The sequence below is a fragment of the Haemaphysalis longicornis genome, unplaced genomic scaffold (genome assembly GCF_048455015.1).
Source record: "Haemaphysalis longicornis isolate Haplotype H1 unplaced genomic scaffold, Haemaphysalis longicornis Haplotype H1 scaffold_10, whole genome shotgun sequence".
In the NCBI taxonomy this organism is placed as follows: Eukaryota; Metazoa; Arthropoda; class Arachnida; order Ixodida; family Ixodidae; genus Haemaphysalis; species Haemaphysalis longicornis.
Window position 1 is genome coordinate 154,668,967 of NW_027526204.1, and position 18,190 is coordinate 154,687,156.

General features: G+C 48.1%; 1 protein-coding gene across 1 annotated transcript in view; it reads right to left on the reverse strand.

Annotated features, from left to right (window-relative positions):
• The window catches only part of LOC144160161 (sodium- and chloride-dependent glycine transporter 2-like), a 41,246-nt gene extending 24,771 nt beyond the window's left edge, over positions 1–16,475 (reverse strand). Inside the window, exons 1-2 of the mRNA XM_077691756.1 lie at positions 16,286–16,475; positions 6,726–6,857 (exon numbers count right to left, since the gene is read on the reverse strand). Of these exons, the coding sequence (XP_077547882.1) occupies positions 6,726–6,857; positions 16,286–16,475 (322 nt within the window). The remainder of the gene's footprint in view (positions 1–6,725; positions 6,858–16,285) is intronic.
• Between the last annotated feature and the right edge of the window lie 1,715 nt (positions 16,476–18,190).

An 18,190-nucleotide genomic window follows, 5' to 3' on the forward strand; every position in this document is an offset into this window, starting at 1 on the left:
AAATGGAAGCTAAAACGTCGTTAGAGATGTGCAGGGCCGAGAAATTGAACACCAGAAAGGAAAATTTCTACGATAATTCACAGGACAGCGCTTTGCTTTTTGAGGCTACAGCAGGTTGCCTGCGAACTAAAAGCTTTGTGGGGAAGTATTCACAAAATGATGGGGTATGCGTGGTCTGCGGAAAAAAAACAGAAGCTATGCAGCACATAGTGTTAGAATGTGAGGGTATCCATCCAAATCTACATGAAGGAAATATTCGGCTTCCAGAAGCGCTAGGATTTAAGGGTATCACAGAGGAAGTTAACTTCAAGGCTGTCGAGGGGACGAAAAGAAGATTACAATGCTGGTAGACGAAAAGCAGAGAGGGGAATATTGCCTAAGACAGTTACCACCTGTAGCAGAAAAAAAAGTATTTGTGCCTAATAAGCTATTTGTGCCTACCCTAAGTAGCGCTAGTATTAAACCAAGAGTAGGTATATTAGTCCTTTTTGGTAAGATGACATGTCATCACCCCGATACAAAGGGGAAACCAATAGAAATCACCACCACCACCACCACCATCATCATCCTCATCATCATAATCATCATCGACAAAAACGGAAAGGGGAAGAAGTTTGAGCTACCTTGATTGGAAAAAACGCACAGCAAAAGGTGTTCCTCCAGACAGCAGTGGGCCCGGACGGAATACCCATGCAATTGATAAACCTGCTTGGACCTAAAAGTCAGGCATCGTTTATGAGGGCAATAGATAAGGTGATACAAACCAAACAAATGCCGGTGGATTGGCCAGAAAGTAGGATGAATTTAATATATAAAGGCAGAGGCAACAAAGCCAGTATTGATTCATACAGACCACTTACAGTAACGTCAGTGGTGTATACATTCGTAATACTGGCGGTAAAATGAGAAATTCAAGCATGGATGGCAGAAAATGAAATCCTTGGGGAACTGCAGAATAAATTTAGACAAGACAGGTAGTTGGACGATAATTTGTTCGTGATAACGCAATGCAATGAAATTGCGAAAGCGCAGAATGACCATCGTGGATTACATTCTTGGACATTAAAGGGGCATATGACAACGTAAATAGAGAACTTCTGTGGAGAATGCTGCAAAATCAGGGATTAGATGACCAGTTAATACAGTTTCTTATAGCAATCTATAAAGATAATAGAGTGCACCTTATATGAGAAGGACAGAAATGCGCCCAGAAGGTCAACACCCATAGGGGACTGAAACAGGGATGCCCTTTGAGCCCAATACTGTTTATGCTTTACATGGCCGGGTTAGAAAAGAAACTGGTAAAAGGTTACTTAGGGTTCAACCTAACGCATATGTTGCAAGGTGAAGTGGTACCACAGCGTATTCCGGGAATGTTATACACAGACGATATTGTTCTTTTAGCTGCCAACCAGACCGATATGCAACGGCTCATAAATATTAGCGGCCAGGAAGCCACTGACCTCGGGTTAAAATTTTAGCGCAGAACAATCGAGAATAATGGTTTTCCATGAAACTACCACTGACGCAGTGTCTATCCCGCGTGGCGAATTACCCAGAGTGAAGGAATATAAATACTTGGGAGTGGGAATAAAGGAAGGGGATAATTACTTAAAGGCGGACTGCACTCAAATTTTCGACAACGTAAAATTGTCACCTAATAGTACACATAAAAAGAGTGCGAAATGCAGAATACTTCTTTTGCAACATGAACGCGAGCGACGCAAACGGCTCACGACATTGGCGTTTTCGGAACCGAAACTGAATAGAAAAGGCGGCCAATAGCGGCGGACGGACGTGACGTACTTGATGGAACGGAAGCAGCCGCGCTAGAACCGGCGGCCGCTCAGAGCAGCCTTCAAATGAGCGTGGTAGCGCCAGAAGAACTGCCACTAACGTTTTCCCAGCATAGGCGCAATTCCGACATCGCGTTGCTATCAATCGAAATGAAGTACGACAGTTATCTTTCCATCAGAATAACTGCCGTCGTAGCAATTCTTGGCATTGCGAGTAAGAAAGCGGGCCCTGATTTACAAAGCTAGTTGCTCGCAAGATGTCGAAAAGCAGCTTTGGTTATCCGGCGCCTCGGCAGTCACATCGCTCTCTTTGAAGAGAATAAACCGCAGGCGTGAGGAGATCAATCACTATGCATTACGTGCAAACAGCTTCGTGCCCGCTGCACATCGTGCATCGAATTGTAAAAGGGATCTAGAACTGTAAGCCAGCTGCAACAGCTAAATGATGTAATAAAACACGAACAAAATTACCTATCTACCGCTGCTTTCTACTTCCACCAGAGGCATGTGTTGTTGAAAACACTTTACTTTCAGGTAAACTAAATCTAGCGCTCTACAAAAGTAAATACTTCGTTTGGGAATTGAAAAAAATCAAGTTTATTGTTTATGAGAGGAGCAGTTTTGTTAGCTTTCGCACTTCGCGAAGACGACGGCCGATATTTGTGCAGATGTATTTGTTTCCACGAGCAAGGCTGATTTTGGTTCACTTAGCGAGTGAAGCAAAAGTCGCACAACTGTTTATACCCGCGTGTACAACAACTCTAGTTAGGTCGCAAAACTGTGGACAGATCTAAGGGATGGACGTGGCGTTGGCCCAGCCCAAATATTGCAAATACTGGACGGGGAAGTGCAAGTGGTCAAGATTTTTTAAACGATCCTTCTTTTTTCTGTGATGGATGCAATACAAATGACAAAAGTAAGGCAAGTGTCCGTGTCGCATTATTATTTTAGTAGAAATATTACTTCCAAGTAAAAATAGTTTTGCTAGCCCCTGAACGTTCGCAAGCGCTCGTATAGTTTGTAGGCCTAAAAAAGGTGGATATTGCTATTTATGCGATTACTTTGAAACATGTGATGGCGACGGCGGCACAGCGCGGTGGTGTAGCAGAGAAACCTGGGCGAACGCGTTCCTGAGCCCGGCGGAGCACCGTGCAAGTCGCCAGAGAAGCGCGAGCTCCGCGGGACAGGTTCCCCAACCTCCGCCACAGGCCGCTCGGCGACTATCCGCCAGGTGCAAACGTCGTCTGCACGGAGCTACTTTGAACGACGGTACCTAAAAGTGCTGTGTGCTTACGAACCTTAGGAATTCGTTAATGTGAGTTTAAGAGCTCAGACTGCTTGTTTGGATGAAATTTGGACAAAGAAAAAATTGAGTGCAGTTGGCCTATAAGAACTCACGAGGAGCAACCTAAGGGTAAGGGAAAGCGAAACGCAGCTGTAATGAAGCATACAGCTCAGTGAGGGAATAACAAATAGGAAGTAGTGAGAGGAAGGTGGAAAAGAGTGATGGTTCCGGGTCTCACATTTGCGAATGCTGTACTCTGCTAAAATCAGATGTTCTGTCAGGCCTTGAAGTGAACCAGAGAACAGTAGGATGTTTGGCCTTAGGCGCGCATGGAAAAACGACTAACGAAGCAGTGCAGGGAGATGTGGGCTGAGCGTCGTTTGAAGTTCGAGAGGCGCAGAGTAAAATATGTTTTGAGAGGAGGTTGAGTGTAATGGATCAACGTAGGTGGGCAGCTAAGGTGTTTAGGTGCCTATACTTGAAAAGCGTGAACACGCAGTGGTTAAGGAAGACTAGAAGGCTAACGATGAAATACGGAAAGAACAGTGGAGAATTCAAACCAGCCAAGGCAAAAAAAAAACAAAAAAAAAAACAGGCAAGGCAGATAGAAATGAATAAATGGAGAGAAAAAAAATGGAAGCGAAAACGTCGTTAAAGATGTACAGGGCCGAGAAATTGAACATCAGAAAGGAAAATTTCTACGATAATTCCCAGAGGGAACTAAGAGCTTTGTGGGGAAATATTTACAAAATGATGTGGTATGCGTGGTCTGCGGAAAAGGAACAGAAACTATGCGGCACATAGTGTTAGAATGCGAGGGTATACATTCAAATGTACATGAGCGAAATATTCGGCTTCCAGAAACCCTAGGATTTAAGGGTAGCACAGAGGAAGTTAACTTCAAGGCTGTTGAGGGGACGAAAAGAAGATTACAATGCTGGTAGACGAAAAGCAGAGAGGGAATATTGCCTAAGACAGTTACCACCTGTAACAGAAAAAAAAAGTATTTTGTGCCTAATGAGCTTCTTGTGCCTGCCCCAAGCAGCGCTAGTATTAAACCAAGAGTATAAAACATGGGTCAACTAGTCCTTTTTGGTAAGATGACATGTCACAACCCCGCTACAAATTGGAAACAAACAAATCATCATCATCGACACTCATCTGGAATTACAGCTTCCCTAAAACCTTTAAAGCTTTTGGAACCTTTGTGGAGCCTGTTTCAATGCAAGGGTCCAGGAACATTTGCAGCACTTAAGATCTTACACTGCTACACTGCTCTGGAAAATATCAACTTTTCCCTTTCAGTATTGATTGCTTCCCAGGCGAGAATTCTCCATACAGACAACGGTTTCGGCTACAAAACTTAACTAAATACGGAAAGTGAAAATGGGGGATGAGGATCGGACAACGCATAATTGCGCATGCGATCTAGAAGAAGGTTCACAGAAGACAACTGTCATATACAACAGAGTTTGTCCGATCGTAACCTGACGGCGTAGATTCGGCTGCACTTCCCCGCAGCCCAGCTTGCAGAGTGGCTTTTCGTTACAAGGCTGTTCGCACATTAATATCCCCAGTCCACTTCTCTTCCACTTTCTATATCAATAAAGCTCACTCACTCACTCACTCACTCACTCACTCACTCACTCACTCACTCACTCACTCACTCACTCACTCGCTCGCTCGCTTGCTCACTCATTCACTCCACTCACTCACTCCACTCACTCACTCACTCCACTCACTCACTCACTCACTCACTCACTCACTCACTCACTCACTCACTCACTCACTCACTCACTCACTCGCTCGCTCACTCACTCACTCACTCACTCACTCACTCACTCACTCACTCACTCACTCGCTCGCTCGCTCACTCACTCACTCACTCGCTCACTCACTCACTCACTCGCTCACTCACTCACTCACTCACTCACTCACTCACTCACTCACTCACTCACTCACTCACTCACTCACTCACTCACTCACTCACTCCACTCACTCACTCGCTCACTCACTCACTCACTCGCTCGCTCACTCATTCACTCCACTCACTCACTCCACTCACTCACTCACTCAATCACTCACTCATTCACTCGCTCGCTCGCTCGCTCACTCACTCACTCACTCACTCACTCACTCACTCGCTCGCTCGCACGCTCACTCATTCACTCCACTCACTCACTCCACTCACTCACTCACTCCACTCACTCCACTCACTCCACTCACTCCACTCACTCACTCACTCACTCACTCACTCACTCGCTCGCTCACTCATTCACTCCACTCACTCACTCCACTCACTCACTCACTCCACTCACTCACTCACTCACTCACTCACTCACTCGCTCGCTCGCTCACTCATTCACTCCACTCACTCACTCCACTCACTCACTCATTCACTCCACTCACTCCACTCACTCACTCCACTCACTCACTCACTCACTCCACTCACTCCACTCACTCACTCACTCACTCACTCGCTCGCTCACTCATTCATTCACTCCACTCACTCACTCCACTCACTCACTCACTCACTCACTCACTCCACTCACTCACTCACTCACTCACTCACTCACTCACTCACTCCACTCACTCACTCCACTCACCCTCACACTCACTCACTCGCTCGCTCACTCATTCACTCCACTCACTCACTCACTCACTCACTCACTCACTCACTCACTCACTCACTCACTCACTCACTCACTCACTAACTCACTCACACTCACTCACTGTTCAATTTTTCCCTTGGCGTCCTAAATAGCGTCCGTGAGGGGGCGAGCTGCTCTGTTTAAACAACTCGACGTCTTCCCTGTTTGGCAATCTTTGCGCGGCACTGTTACAGGCGCAGACAGTGCACAGAATGAGACAGCAGCTCGCGTCACTTCCTGTTCTGCAGACGACGCGGATGCTGCGGAGAAACGTGGTGCGCAGGTGCGCTGCAGAATTATGCCGAAATGAGGAATCCCTTGATGTGACAATATTTTACCACAAGTGCAGTTGCTACCCGGCCATATTTTACTACTGATGTGCATATTGTTTTTTTTTTTTTTTCAGACGGCTCCAATTTTCTTTCTGTGCATACTCAGCACCCTCCATCCACTCAAGTTGTGAATAGCGTATGTTCCGGCTTGCATGTTCCTGCGAAACTAGCCGGAAAAATACTGACACCATCTGGCAGGCAGCAGAGTCACTGCAGCACTTGTGCTGCCTGCCTCCCTGCGTCTACTGCTCTCTAAAAAACCTCCGCAGGTGGCCTTCATCACAGCGCCCAAGAAGGAGCAGCCAGCGTGACCACATGTGCGAATTTGGCTAATAACGAGGCTTAGCATGCGATTTAAGAAGTAGAATCTGCGCTTGGACAATAGCGCAAGGCGTGCAAGTGCGCTGTTTGGCCACGCTGATTGCTTGTTCTGGGGCGCTGTGGTGAAACCCACCTGCGGAGGTTTTTTAGAGTGTAATATTGTGCGCCAAGAAGTTAAGGGTCAACCACCGATCTGGAAGCGGATGTTTCAAAGCTCATTTCCGTGTTCGCTTGTTCGCCGTTGGCTCTGCATTCGCCCCATTCACCGGACGGTGTAGGCGGCAGTGTTCCGTGAAACGTTCTCGCGTAAAAACCTTCCCATGGAGCCTGCTGCGCTTACCTCTGCCGACCGGTACGCAGCGCCAAATGGCCACAGAGCCCTGGCTGGAGAACTGGCCGAGGAAGAACTCCATGATGTAGACAGGCTTGCCAACCAACACGGACGTCACGCTGTACACGACCAGGAAGGCAGCTGCGCACGTCCAACCGCGACTGTTATACAGGATCCTTGAAAAATCAATATGCGCCGTTTCAAAAAAGAAAAAAAGAAGAATTCTCGGGCCACTTGTCTCCGTGCGTGCTTTGACGGTGAAAGCCTGGCGATGCTTGACAACTTCTTTACAGCTACCCCGGGTCTCTTCCTTCTCCTTCGTTTCTGCGTCTTTTGGCGCGCATCGCGTGGACAGGCAGACTGCACGCTGCATCTTCTGCGCGGCCAAGGCCCCGCTGTTCTACTCGTGTGCCGCCGCTGGCGAGTCGCTGCGAAAGCGCGGTGGCGACAGCTCCTCCTCCCGAGACTCGCGTTCAATTCCCGTACGAACCCCAATGTGTTTTTATTTACTTTTCACAGTGGCGGCTGTTTTCTGTAACGGACAACAACTACAACTACAACAATTTTATTCGCACAACGGGGCGCTTAAGGCATTCCCCTTGGTATGCTCGAGCTATCGTGAGTGCATACGTCGCTGACAAAAAGCTACGAGTATCACACTGAGCCTTTCACACCCTTTTTGGCCGAAAAGGGTGTAAAAATTACCCCACCTTCCCGCGAGGGGAACCCTGTGGAGATGCGACGCATCTTGGGGGTTCAGTTGGTGTTTCCGTTGGGCCAAGGTAGATAGAAGCAGTATCCGCAGGGAGTGGCTGACTCAACCGGCCACTCTAGAGCAGCAGCTATCGTTGGCAAGCTTTGTCCAAAAGACCATAGGCACCCCGCCTTCCCGGCTAGACCCCTGGAAGACCAACAAACGAGGAATTCCAGTGGCCCCCTGGAATGAGGAGGCCTTAGCCTAAAGGGCAAATAAAATTTTCTCTCTCTCTCCCCGTTGGGTTTATTCTCTAATTGCGTGAAACGTGTGAGGAACGCGTAAGATGTATTCTTTATTTAACACGCGGCGTACCATTAACGATGACGGCCTTGTGGTCGCCATCGTTAGTGTACGGGTATTGGATGGTACGGGTAGTGTACGGTGTACGGGTAGTGGATGGTGAAGTAACGGGACCACCGTGCAATTTGCAGCGAAGATCAAGTCTATGCACGTGCCCGAAATTGGAACGCCGGCGCTGGAACGACCGCGGCTATGATGCAACGTGGCGCGGCTATGACGCAACACAATCCAACACAATCCACTTTAATTCAATCCAATCCAATCTAAGCCAAGCCAAGCCAACCCAACCCAATCAAATCCAATCCAAATCCCCTCGCGAGAGAGTGTTCGCAATCGGAGAGGAGAGGGGGTGAGCGGCGGAGAGCGCAGCTCGCGCGGCGAGGAGAAGGGCGAGGAGAAGGGGTGTGGACGGACAACAACAACGCCGTATGGAGGGACAAGGCGAGTGAATGAGATGCAGTCGCATCTAAAATCTTGTCCCAGGGCGCACACCTTTAAAAGGCGTTTGCACCACAAACGAATTGAGCAAGAAAAACAACGGGATGCGTGGGGAGAGCGAGTACATGCCTACTTAGAACTACACCTGTTCTTCTTGCTGAGGAAAGCCCTCTGATGGAGTCACTGGGCTTTATTTATTTAGTTATTAATTTATTTATTTATTTATTTATCTGATTATTAAATTTATTTATTTATTTATTTGTTGGTTTATTGATTGATTTACTTATTGATTTATTGATTGACTGATTGCAGGGTTTAACCCGCCGACGCTACACAGGCGATGAGGCGCGCCGCACTGGAGGGCTTCGGATTAATTTGAAACACCTGGGGATCTTAACGTGTGCCGAAATCTCGAACTCACGGGCGTTTTTGCTTTTCGCCTCCATCAGAAAAGCGGACGCCGCGGCCAGGAATCGAACCCGCATCCTCGTGCTCAGCAGCGCAACGCCTTAGCCACTGAGCTACCACGGCGAGTGTCACTGGGCTTGTCGCAAAAATCAGATATTTTAGCGCTAATTTTGGAATTATGAATTTCAAAGTGACCATATACAAGTCAGCAGGTGTTTTGCAAAAACCTTTTAACCTTGAGGTGATTTTTATGTTCAGTAAGTCAGATTTTTAATAAATACCAAACACTTATTCCGCACAATTCAAACGCCCACCAAGAAGGCTGTTCATTATTTAAACACCCTTTTTCCTACATGGGTGTAAAGCTTCAAATTAGCGGGTTGGAAACTAGGAAAAGTGGTGTGAAAAACCACCAACTAAAAAAAAAAAAAAAACGGCGTAAAAGGCTTCAAATTTTGGAGGAATTTATACCCGTTTACGCGGGTGGAGTTAACATTTTCTACAAGCGGGGGGATGTTTTGTGCCTCACGGTGTTTAAAACAATATGCATTGGCATAATTTGTTACCAGCGGAGCTGTTTAAGCTTGATCTAGGTTCGGTGGCGTTAGCAAAACAATACCAAGGAAAGAAAACTGCACCGCCTGTAAAAGGTGCACCGCCGCAGATAGGGTATTGTAACAGTGAAGCCGGATTCCGCTCCTCTTCGAGTGAGAGCACAAGGGCGCATGCGCATGCGCGCCTCTTACTCCACCATTTATAAGGGAACGTCTTTTTGGTGCACTAAAACCGCCCGAAACTGGCGCAGCTTGCACTGGGGGTGCAAGGGTGGAGATGCAGCGGAGCTGGGGTCGCCCTAGCGTGTTTCCCCCTCCGCTCCGCTGTCAGTGTGGGGGACGCACTGGAATGGCCCAGTAAAATCCGGCTAAACGTGGCCTCACCGCTCAGCACCTAGGCTAGCCTAGCAAGAACATCGCAAAGCCTAAAAAAACTCAGCAAATGCTAGAAAAACATAGCAGCACCGGGAAAAGCCCGGCCGACCCCCAGCTCCTCTGTTTTTTTTTTTTTTTTTGCAACTGAACACCTATTTCACACCCTTTCAACACCCTACAGAAAACCAAGGGTGTTACAGTCGATCAAGACTCTTAGCTACACAATAAGGGCGTAAAGCTACAAATTGGGGTGTTGGAACCTAAGAAAAAGGGCGTAAGGACGTTCCGACAACCTTGTCCCACTTATACTGCACCTTTTTTTAGGCAAAAATGGTGTAAAAACGGTTGGTGTTATAGGATGAATGACTGCCTTTGTCACTACGGCTGAGATGGTTTGCTTTAGATGCATTTCTAGAGTGTGCACGTGTATTCTGTGAACCGACCCCATTTTTGCGGGTTTAGCTCGACAGAGAACACAACTTTTGCTGATCGCTGCAAGGTTTAAACTTCAGCTCAACGTTGTCGGCAGAATGTCGACTGAACTAGCACTACTCGCAGAAAATGAATAAATGTTAGAATGTTTTGAAATGCAGCCGTCAAGATCTTATTAAACACACACGGCATTATGACTCCTTTGGTAACATTTCCTCGCAGCGCCACTCTGTGTTCTTTTATACCTACCATATTCGTGTTTATTAACAAACCTATAACCTTCAGGCATCGGAGATAGTCGCACCAACTGGCCACTTTATTTTTGTCCTACACTTACAAGAAACAGCAAAGATGAATCTCTTACGTAAATAATATTTGCCGACAATATCAGCGTGTCTCCTTGAAGATTCGTAGGCAGCTTGACTAAGCGTACTAGAACTCTTTGATGCAGCAGTTTCGCCTGATAGGGAACACCATCGGCCTTTCTCCTTTACAGCTCCCTCAGCTAAAAACAAGAGTAGCAGGAATTTCCCGTCCATTCCTCCGGAAATAACTGGTTTTAAAACAAAACCTAATTGATTTTAATTGTATTGAAGTATGCTGAACACGCTTTTTTTTTTGAGAGAGGCGGCGAGTTCAGAAGCGGCAGAAGTTCTTTGAGGGGAGCGACTAAAGGAGAAGAATGAGATTTCGCCCGTGTGCAAAAGAACACGTGCGGCCTTTCCTCAAAGAAGATGAGAGCCGGTAGAAGTGCGTCCAGATGCCCTCCTCATCCAGACCTTTGGGTACAAGCGCTTTTCTCCTTCGACACCCGCCGCTCTTAAATGGGCATTGAAAGGCATTTTGAGCACACTAAATGAACTAGCGCAACCGTTAGATTGGGTCGTCAACGTCCTCTGTGCCAAGTATTACTCTTTTACGCGCAGCGGAAAGCTCACACTTTTGTTGCAAAGTTTGTCGTTTTTTTCTCACCCTTCCCTTCGTGTTTTTGGACGCCGCCATCTTCACATGTCTACATCATCGATTCCCATATGTTCGTCATGAGCTAGACATCCTGCTATTGGGCGGCTTTTTCACGCACTTCCGGCAAAGAGATGAGTCGTCTGCTCAGCGTCGGCTCGCCGGCTGATCTGCCAGCGGAGTGCCGGAGGCCTTGGGCATTTTACGACAAATGAAACAAGTGTAAAACAAACGCTTAACCGTTTGTATTGAATGCAACACGGCCATAACACGACATGGATATTCTGTTACCTGAGTACGTTCCATAAAGAAAGCGTTGAAGCCCCGTGGCACTTCTTTCGTGCAATCCCAGAGAACGCCCTGAGCCGAATGCCCGGGTTTGACGCATACATTTTATTCAACTTCAAAACAATCCAGAGATGCGTTTCTAACGAACACAACGTTACAACATGCGTTGAAAGTCTGAACCACGATTGACAGAGGATGGGTTGCCTCCTGCCCGTCGTAAATTCGGTACTCACCTCGCGCGCGCTTTGCGGGGACGAACAGCAAGTCACTTAACTCTGGCGCACAAGCCGATGGCTTTTAGCCACGCACACTGCACATACCCCATGCGAGGTTGAGTCGTACGTCGCTCGAGAAAGATAATCCAGACCATGGGAAGCACTATCCACCCGCAGAAGCACAACGTCGCATTTCATCGTGAAACAAAGGCGTCCACAACACACACACACCATCGCCTCCTGTAATGCCAAACGCATCTCGCACTTCCAAATGAGAGTGAGTATAATGCCTGCAGTGCCCATATGCCGCGAGGTGGGGCCCCAAGCTGAACCGGGATCACGCAACCGTAACTGACATTTAGAGTGGTTTGTGCCTTGTTGCTAGGGCAACCGATGTTTGATATTGTCAAAGAAATGGTGCTCGCTCCAGCGCTAGAAAGCTCAGAGCCGCGACGGAGCATGTTTTCCCAACGTTGCCGCTCTCCACCACGCGTCGCCCCAAGCTGAACTGGCAATTGTGCACGGGTTCTGTATCGGTTTAATATGACTTTTTCACATGCCGCCGGCACGAATTACCACCGCCGCAAAATAAGACCCGGCACCAGCGGGGCCACATCTGATACGGCGCTTTTTGGATAAACAGTGCGCGGTGCATCAAGGGAACGAGCGCACGACCCTCCCCGTGCGGCTGCGAGTTCGCCGCCGATAAAAAGTCATGTGCCGCCAGCAACGTACACCGCGAAAGGGCAAGGCCAGGCCGCCGCATACATGCGGCCAGATTTTTCGTTCGCTTTTCCAGCCTTGAGCGGAGTGCGAGATTCATGGTGTCAACAAAGCTTGCCCGTAGCAGACGACAGTCTGAGCAGCGCAATAGCGGAAGTACGTCACCGCTGCGGAGCGCAGCATCATGGGAGGCAAGGCTCGCGCGCCGTCAACAGCGGAGAGTAAGTCGAAAGGAGGAGGAAACGCGGAGCGACGATAATGCGCGGTTTTTGATTTACGATTTCTCAGCTAATACTCATCGCTTTAACAAAATTCTTGCTGGAGGAGATTGCAAATACATTGCTTTATTTGGGTACATGTACATCCATGCATCGGCGGAAGGTATTTCAGGACCCCTTTAAGGGGTCGTGAAGACAGAGCACAATTGTTCAGTCTGAGCTTGTAGGGCTCACTCAGCGGACTTAGCGTCACTAAATAAAGGCTTTTAGAGTATTGGCACTCTTTTCTCTCATTGTTATGTGCCTCCAGGGCTTTCATTGGTCGGTCGGCACCACGTGATATTTGTTTACATATGGGTTTCTGGGCGCTCTCTCTCTCTCTCTCTCTCTCTCTCTCTCTCTCTCTCTCTCTCTCTCTCTCTCTCTCTCTCTCTCTCTCTCTCTCTCTCTGCTGCGCGGACGCTAGAGCGGCCGGTCACACTCTGCCCGTCACAACCGGCGGCGGTTTCGTTGGGAGAGATGGCAACAATGCAAGCCAGGAACAAAATGGCCCGCAGACGCTTCCGGGTGCACGACGTGGCGGTACTTTTAAGCGTCGCTTATTTAGTTACACTAAGCGGATTGACTCAGCTCCATTTAATTAGGCCCCGACAAACGTCTTTTGAACAAAACAAGAAATGCTGGTAAACTTTCAAATTTCCCTCTGCAGTGATGTAATAAGGACAGGAGTTACACAGTAGAGGCTAGCAGCGCTCAAAACGTAGCTAGCAGTACGTTAGCTGCACGGTAGTACTCAACACCCAAACGGAACTGGAGGTCCCACTACCTGAGCGCCCGGTCCCATTTCTCGGCGGCCGCCAATGGCAACATTCTGTGACGCCGTAAGGACGTGGCTGCGGGGGGGCAGCCCGAAACAACCCATTCCCGGTTGAACCCGTCCCGTTTGAACTCATTCCCGAAACGCCCTTCCAGTTTGACCCGTCCCGTTTTAACCCATTCCCAAAACACCCTTCCCGTTTGACCCGTCCCATTTGAACCCATTCCCAAAATGCACTTCCCGTTTGACCCGTCTCGTGTGAACCCATTCCCGAAACGCCCTTCCCGTTTGGGCCCTTCCTGTTTCAACCGTTCCCAAAATGCCCTTCCCGGCTCAGCCCACTCCCAAAACGCTCTTCCCATTTAAACCCGTATCGTTACAACCAAAGCGATTTTCTGAAAACATGCCTAACCGTTTTGGAAAGTGTTCCCTAAAATGTGCATCTAAGGAACGGGCCATGCAATACAATAAAAACGCCTATGCAGCAATTTTGTGTATAACCATACGGGCAATGGTTCTGGCCGATAAAAGTTTGCGATTGCCTAAGGCCGATACTGCTCTCTTGAAGCTTTTTAATGAAGGAAATGCTTTCGCATTTTTCGTTCGTCTGTCTTTTTTACGGAATAAAAAAAGTTTGTTCATTCATGGCTCCCCAGAAAACAAACAAATCGCGCTGAAACAAAGTTATGCTCTCGAAAGACTTTTTTTCCCGTACCGGTGCTCCCAGCGGCCACCACGGTGAACTAACCAGTCAGAACCGGGAAGATTTCGCTGTAAAAAAGCTTGTGAACGGAATATCCTGCATAGGTGTGGATTCATATCCCGTAAGTTGCGCCTTTTTTTAATAACCAAGAAGCGGGAACCCGAGTGGAAATGAAACTACTGAAAGGGCCATTTGACGACACTGCGTGCATTGCATATGATTCATGTCTGTTCTGGCATTTCAAAGAAAATACCTCAAGCCAGCAGCTGGTTCGGCAAAAAATGTTTCAAGTATTAGATGGACGACTACCTAAATGTTATGCACTATAGTTACTTTTCCACGTACTGCGTACCCGCCTTTGAATTATCCGTAAAAAGTACACGGTGTTGGCTACGGGAAGGCCGACCCGAACCGAGCTCCGTCACCTCCGGCATACGTGTGGTAGCGTTGTTTGAAGCGAACGGCCAGCCACTGTTGCAGCCGTGTAGAAGTCCAGAAGCCATTGGCTAACGTAACTGTTTACTTCATAGCGAGAGGCGAGCGGAAGCCAAAGAACAATGCCCTGACGGCCGAGGTTACAGTACAGGACTCGAGCAGAGTGAGAGCATTGATTCACTGCCCAAACAGTAACGTACTAAAGCGCTTGGAGGGGTCTTATTTATACCCAAAGCGCTAACGGTCGAAACAAGCGTTCCCTCTGGATTGTGCGCGCGGCACTAACGGCAGCGACATACACAACACTCTTTCCAGAGTTCGTGAGCAGTCGGTAGTAGCGGCGCACGCCGAGTCCGAGAGAGGGAAGAGAGGAGCTCTCAGCAGCGGACGCGGGGCTTCTGTGCCCTTGGTTGCCTCAAGGACACAGAAGCCCCGCGTCGGCACGGCACTAAAGGTTGATCGCGCCGATAGATAGGCGCCAGAGATCCAGGCACGTCGGAGCTTGCTGCAAGCGTGAGTCACCAACAAAGGGGGCCTGCTTGAAAGGCGCACGTAGTAGAGGCTTCGCCGCACAGCCGAGGAGTATTGAAACAAAGCCCAGCGGCGGGCTCATTCGTAACAACGGAAAAGCATGTTCTGAACGCCTAGATGAAAAATATGTGCGAATCATTTCCTCCAGGAGAAAATTTCATCTTTGACTTCAATGGCCATCCTTTTACAGACATTTGCACATAGAGTGACCATGTGACCATTAGCGCCAAATTAAAATGGATCGTAAATCCACTGGCTCGGCCCATACTAGTTACTGCTTTCATAAAATACGCTTATTATTAGTTAGTTAGATTTGGTAATTAAATGTCGCGAGATCTTTCATTGCATAGAAATAAAACAGTAGCCCTTTACTACCCCTAATAAGTTATTAATTGTATTTGGTCAAAGACCCAACTTTGTTCTCGCCACGGTGCGGACGCTACAAACGGGCACAGCGCCCGCCGGAAGAGGTTCTATTTTGTTAATTTCCGTATTTTCTTTTTCGTTTCAGTGCTACATATGGAAAGAAGCGCATGTGCATTCGCATATAAAACAATTCAATACTTTGAAACTCCTATGTAACCATAGGGACTCGAACCCAAACCGCTGCGAGAGCATGCATGCGAGCAACACGCTCCGTGCAGACCGCTCGACCAACGCGGAAGCAGACGGGAGGGTGCAGTTTTAGGTGTAATTCACCAAGTCGAACGTAACGGAGCAAACTAACTGTTGTTTTGTTAATTGACGCCGCGTATTGCAAAATGAACTACTGCAATAAGGTTGTGTAGATTAATATTTCTTCTCTGTACTTTGGTTCCGCCAGCCGTAACTTTTTTATACTGTGGAATACGTGTGACGTAACTTCAATTTGATTTTCGAGGTTACGTCGGACGTAAGTGTATTTTTTGACTTTGCGTTACGTCGGATGTAACTCAAAACACTGGGTTAAAGTACAGTCAGACGCAACTTTAATTTCAAAAATCACACGCCTCGGTCCGAGTCACCCGAGTCGAAACTTGGTTCGCTATTCCGGGAAGGGACTGAGTGGGAAAATACGAGATGGGAAGGGCGTTTTTGTACTGGGTTGAAATGGGAATAGGTTCAAATGGGAACAGGCGAAATGGGGAAGGGGTAAACGGGAAGGTCGTAGATCTGCGCCGGGTTGAAACGGGCGGGAACAAGCGAGAGGTTATAATGGGAATGGGTTCAAACGGGAACCTTCCGGCTGCGGAGTCGCCGTTGCTTCAGCTGTTTTTCTTAACGCCTCCATTATCTGTTAGCGGTTTGCGATGAAATTGCTATTGGGGTAAAGTAGTCTTCTTAACGAGTTAAATTTCTCGTCGTGGCCCCGTTAACGAAGCGGCGTTTTCCTCCGCTTGCGAGTCGCTTTGGTGTCCGATCGCTCAGCCTCTCACCTCCGCCGTTGGCGCTGATGACGATGGGGAGGCGCCAGAAGTTTCCCAGCGCCATGGAGAGGCCCAGGCACGAGAGGAACAGCTCGTACTGGTTGGCCCACGAGGCTCGCGCATCTCCCGACACAGCCGGCTCCTCCTCCGAACTCTCCTCCTCGGGCTCGATGACGAGCTCTGCTGGTTCGGAGGTCATGTCTCTGGACTGCGAGCGAAATGGCGTGCCGCCAAACCACAGTCATGCCAGGGAGCCGAGAACAGTTTCTGGACAAAGCAACGGGCAGAACATTCCAGGTCTTGGGGTGAAAACAACGAAGGTGACACGAGCAAGCAGCAATAACTGTAAGGATCCGTAAAAGGCCGAAAAGTACAACTAGAACAATTGTTTAATAATGGGGTTAAACGCGCCCTATCGACACCCGGGCTCTGAAGCGCCCGTAGTGGAGGGCTCTGGATTAATTTCGACCAGCTGGGGCGCCGAAATGTCAGGGGGAGGCTTTCGCTTTTCGCCTCCGTCAGCCTCGGATAGCCGCTCGCGAAAAAGCTCCGCTGGGAAACGATGCGTCGGATGATGAGTAGAAAACGGAGGAGGGAATTTCTAAAGAGAAACACCGTTCTTGCCTGTGGTCCATACGGATGCATGGGTAGCCATTATGTGCAACAGATTATGTTATCACGTCATAATTAAGAAATGTGAATAGTTAGATCATTGAATTGCTAGCCATGGGTATGTCTGTGGATGGAAAAATTGGACCGAAGCAATAAACGAAGCAATAAAACGGATTATAAAAATCGTAAATCTTGAATGGGGTTCTAGATACGCGCCCTTAAGTCCGCTTTCACATGCATCAGTGTTCCAGCCCATAGCGCGCATTTTTGGGCCAGGTACGAAAAATGATAAGTACCAATAAATGTTTGAGGCCGGGCTTTGAGGGTCATGTCCTTATAACCACAACCGAGATTCACGATTTTTATTTTTAATGAGAGGCCTATTCATTAGAATAAAAAAATTCGCAAATCTGCTCACTTCGTTGCAAATGTCGACGAAAGACGACCGTCGTGTGGTGCCCCTGCCAAGTAAATGTCTCCTCTTTCGCCCGGCCGCGGCGGCCGCTTTTCTGATGGAGGCGAAAAGCCAAAACACCCCTGGGTACGAGATTTCGGCGCACGTTAAAGATCCCCAGGTGGTCAAAATTAATCCGGAGCCCTCCACTACGGCGCACCTCATCGCCGCCGTTGCGCCGGAGCGTTAAACCCCACAATCAATCAATCAATCAATTAATCAATCAAGTCTCCTCTTTCCCGCTCACCTCTCATGCTGTTCCTCTCCCGCCTCGCTCCTCCCAAGATAAACACGCTAGCGGTTTGCTCAAGTGGAAACTTGCTGTTGCCGTTTGATTTTTAAATGCCGCTAGGGAAGTTTGAAGTTGAAGTTTAAAGTTTGAACCACGGGTGAGTGCTATTGCAGTTTTCTGGACGTATATTTAATTAAATCAACCATTCGTGTAATTTTAATAAAGGAAACACTGCGACTATCACTTATGTATTGATGCCTTGCCCCAGATAAGCGTAATATTTTATTTTCGCTCAACAATGTTGACAACTATGAACACTGCCGCTGGACATAGCCCTTTAGGTTTGGCTGTGGGTATGTAAAAGTACTGTGCAGCATGTTCCACTTTGCCCGGGTGGCTGAATCGAGGAAGAGACAGACAGACCAAAATGTTCGCGTTGAAGCAGCCCAGGAAAGAGTATCGTATTTAAAAGCACCCGAAGGAAGAACGTTTTGTCTGTGTTTAACGATGGTTTGACCTGCTACCGTAAGACTTTCTGTGGCGAACGGATGTGTGCTTACGGTACACACTGTAAGGGTATAAGCATATTTCGCACAGAATCAAACCCCCAGTTTAT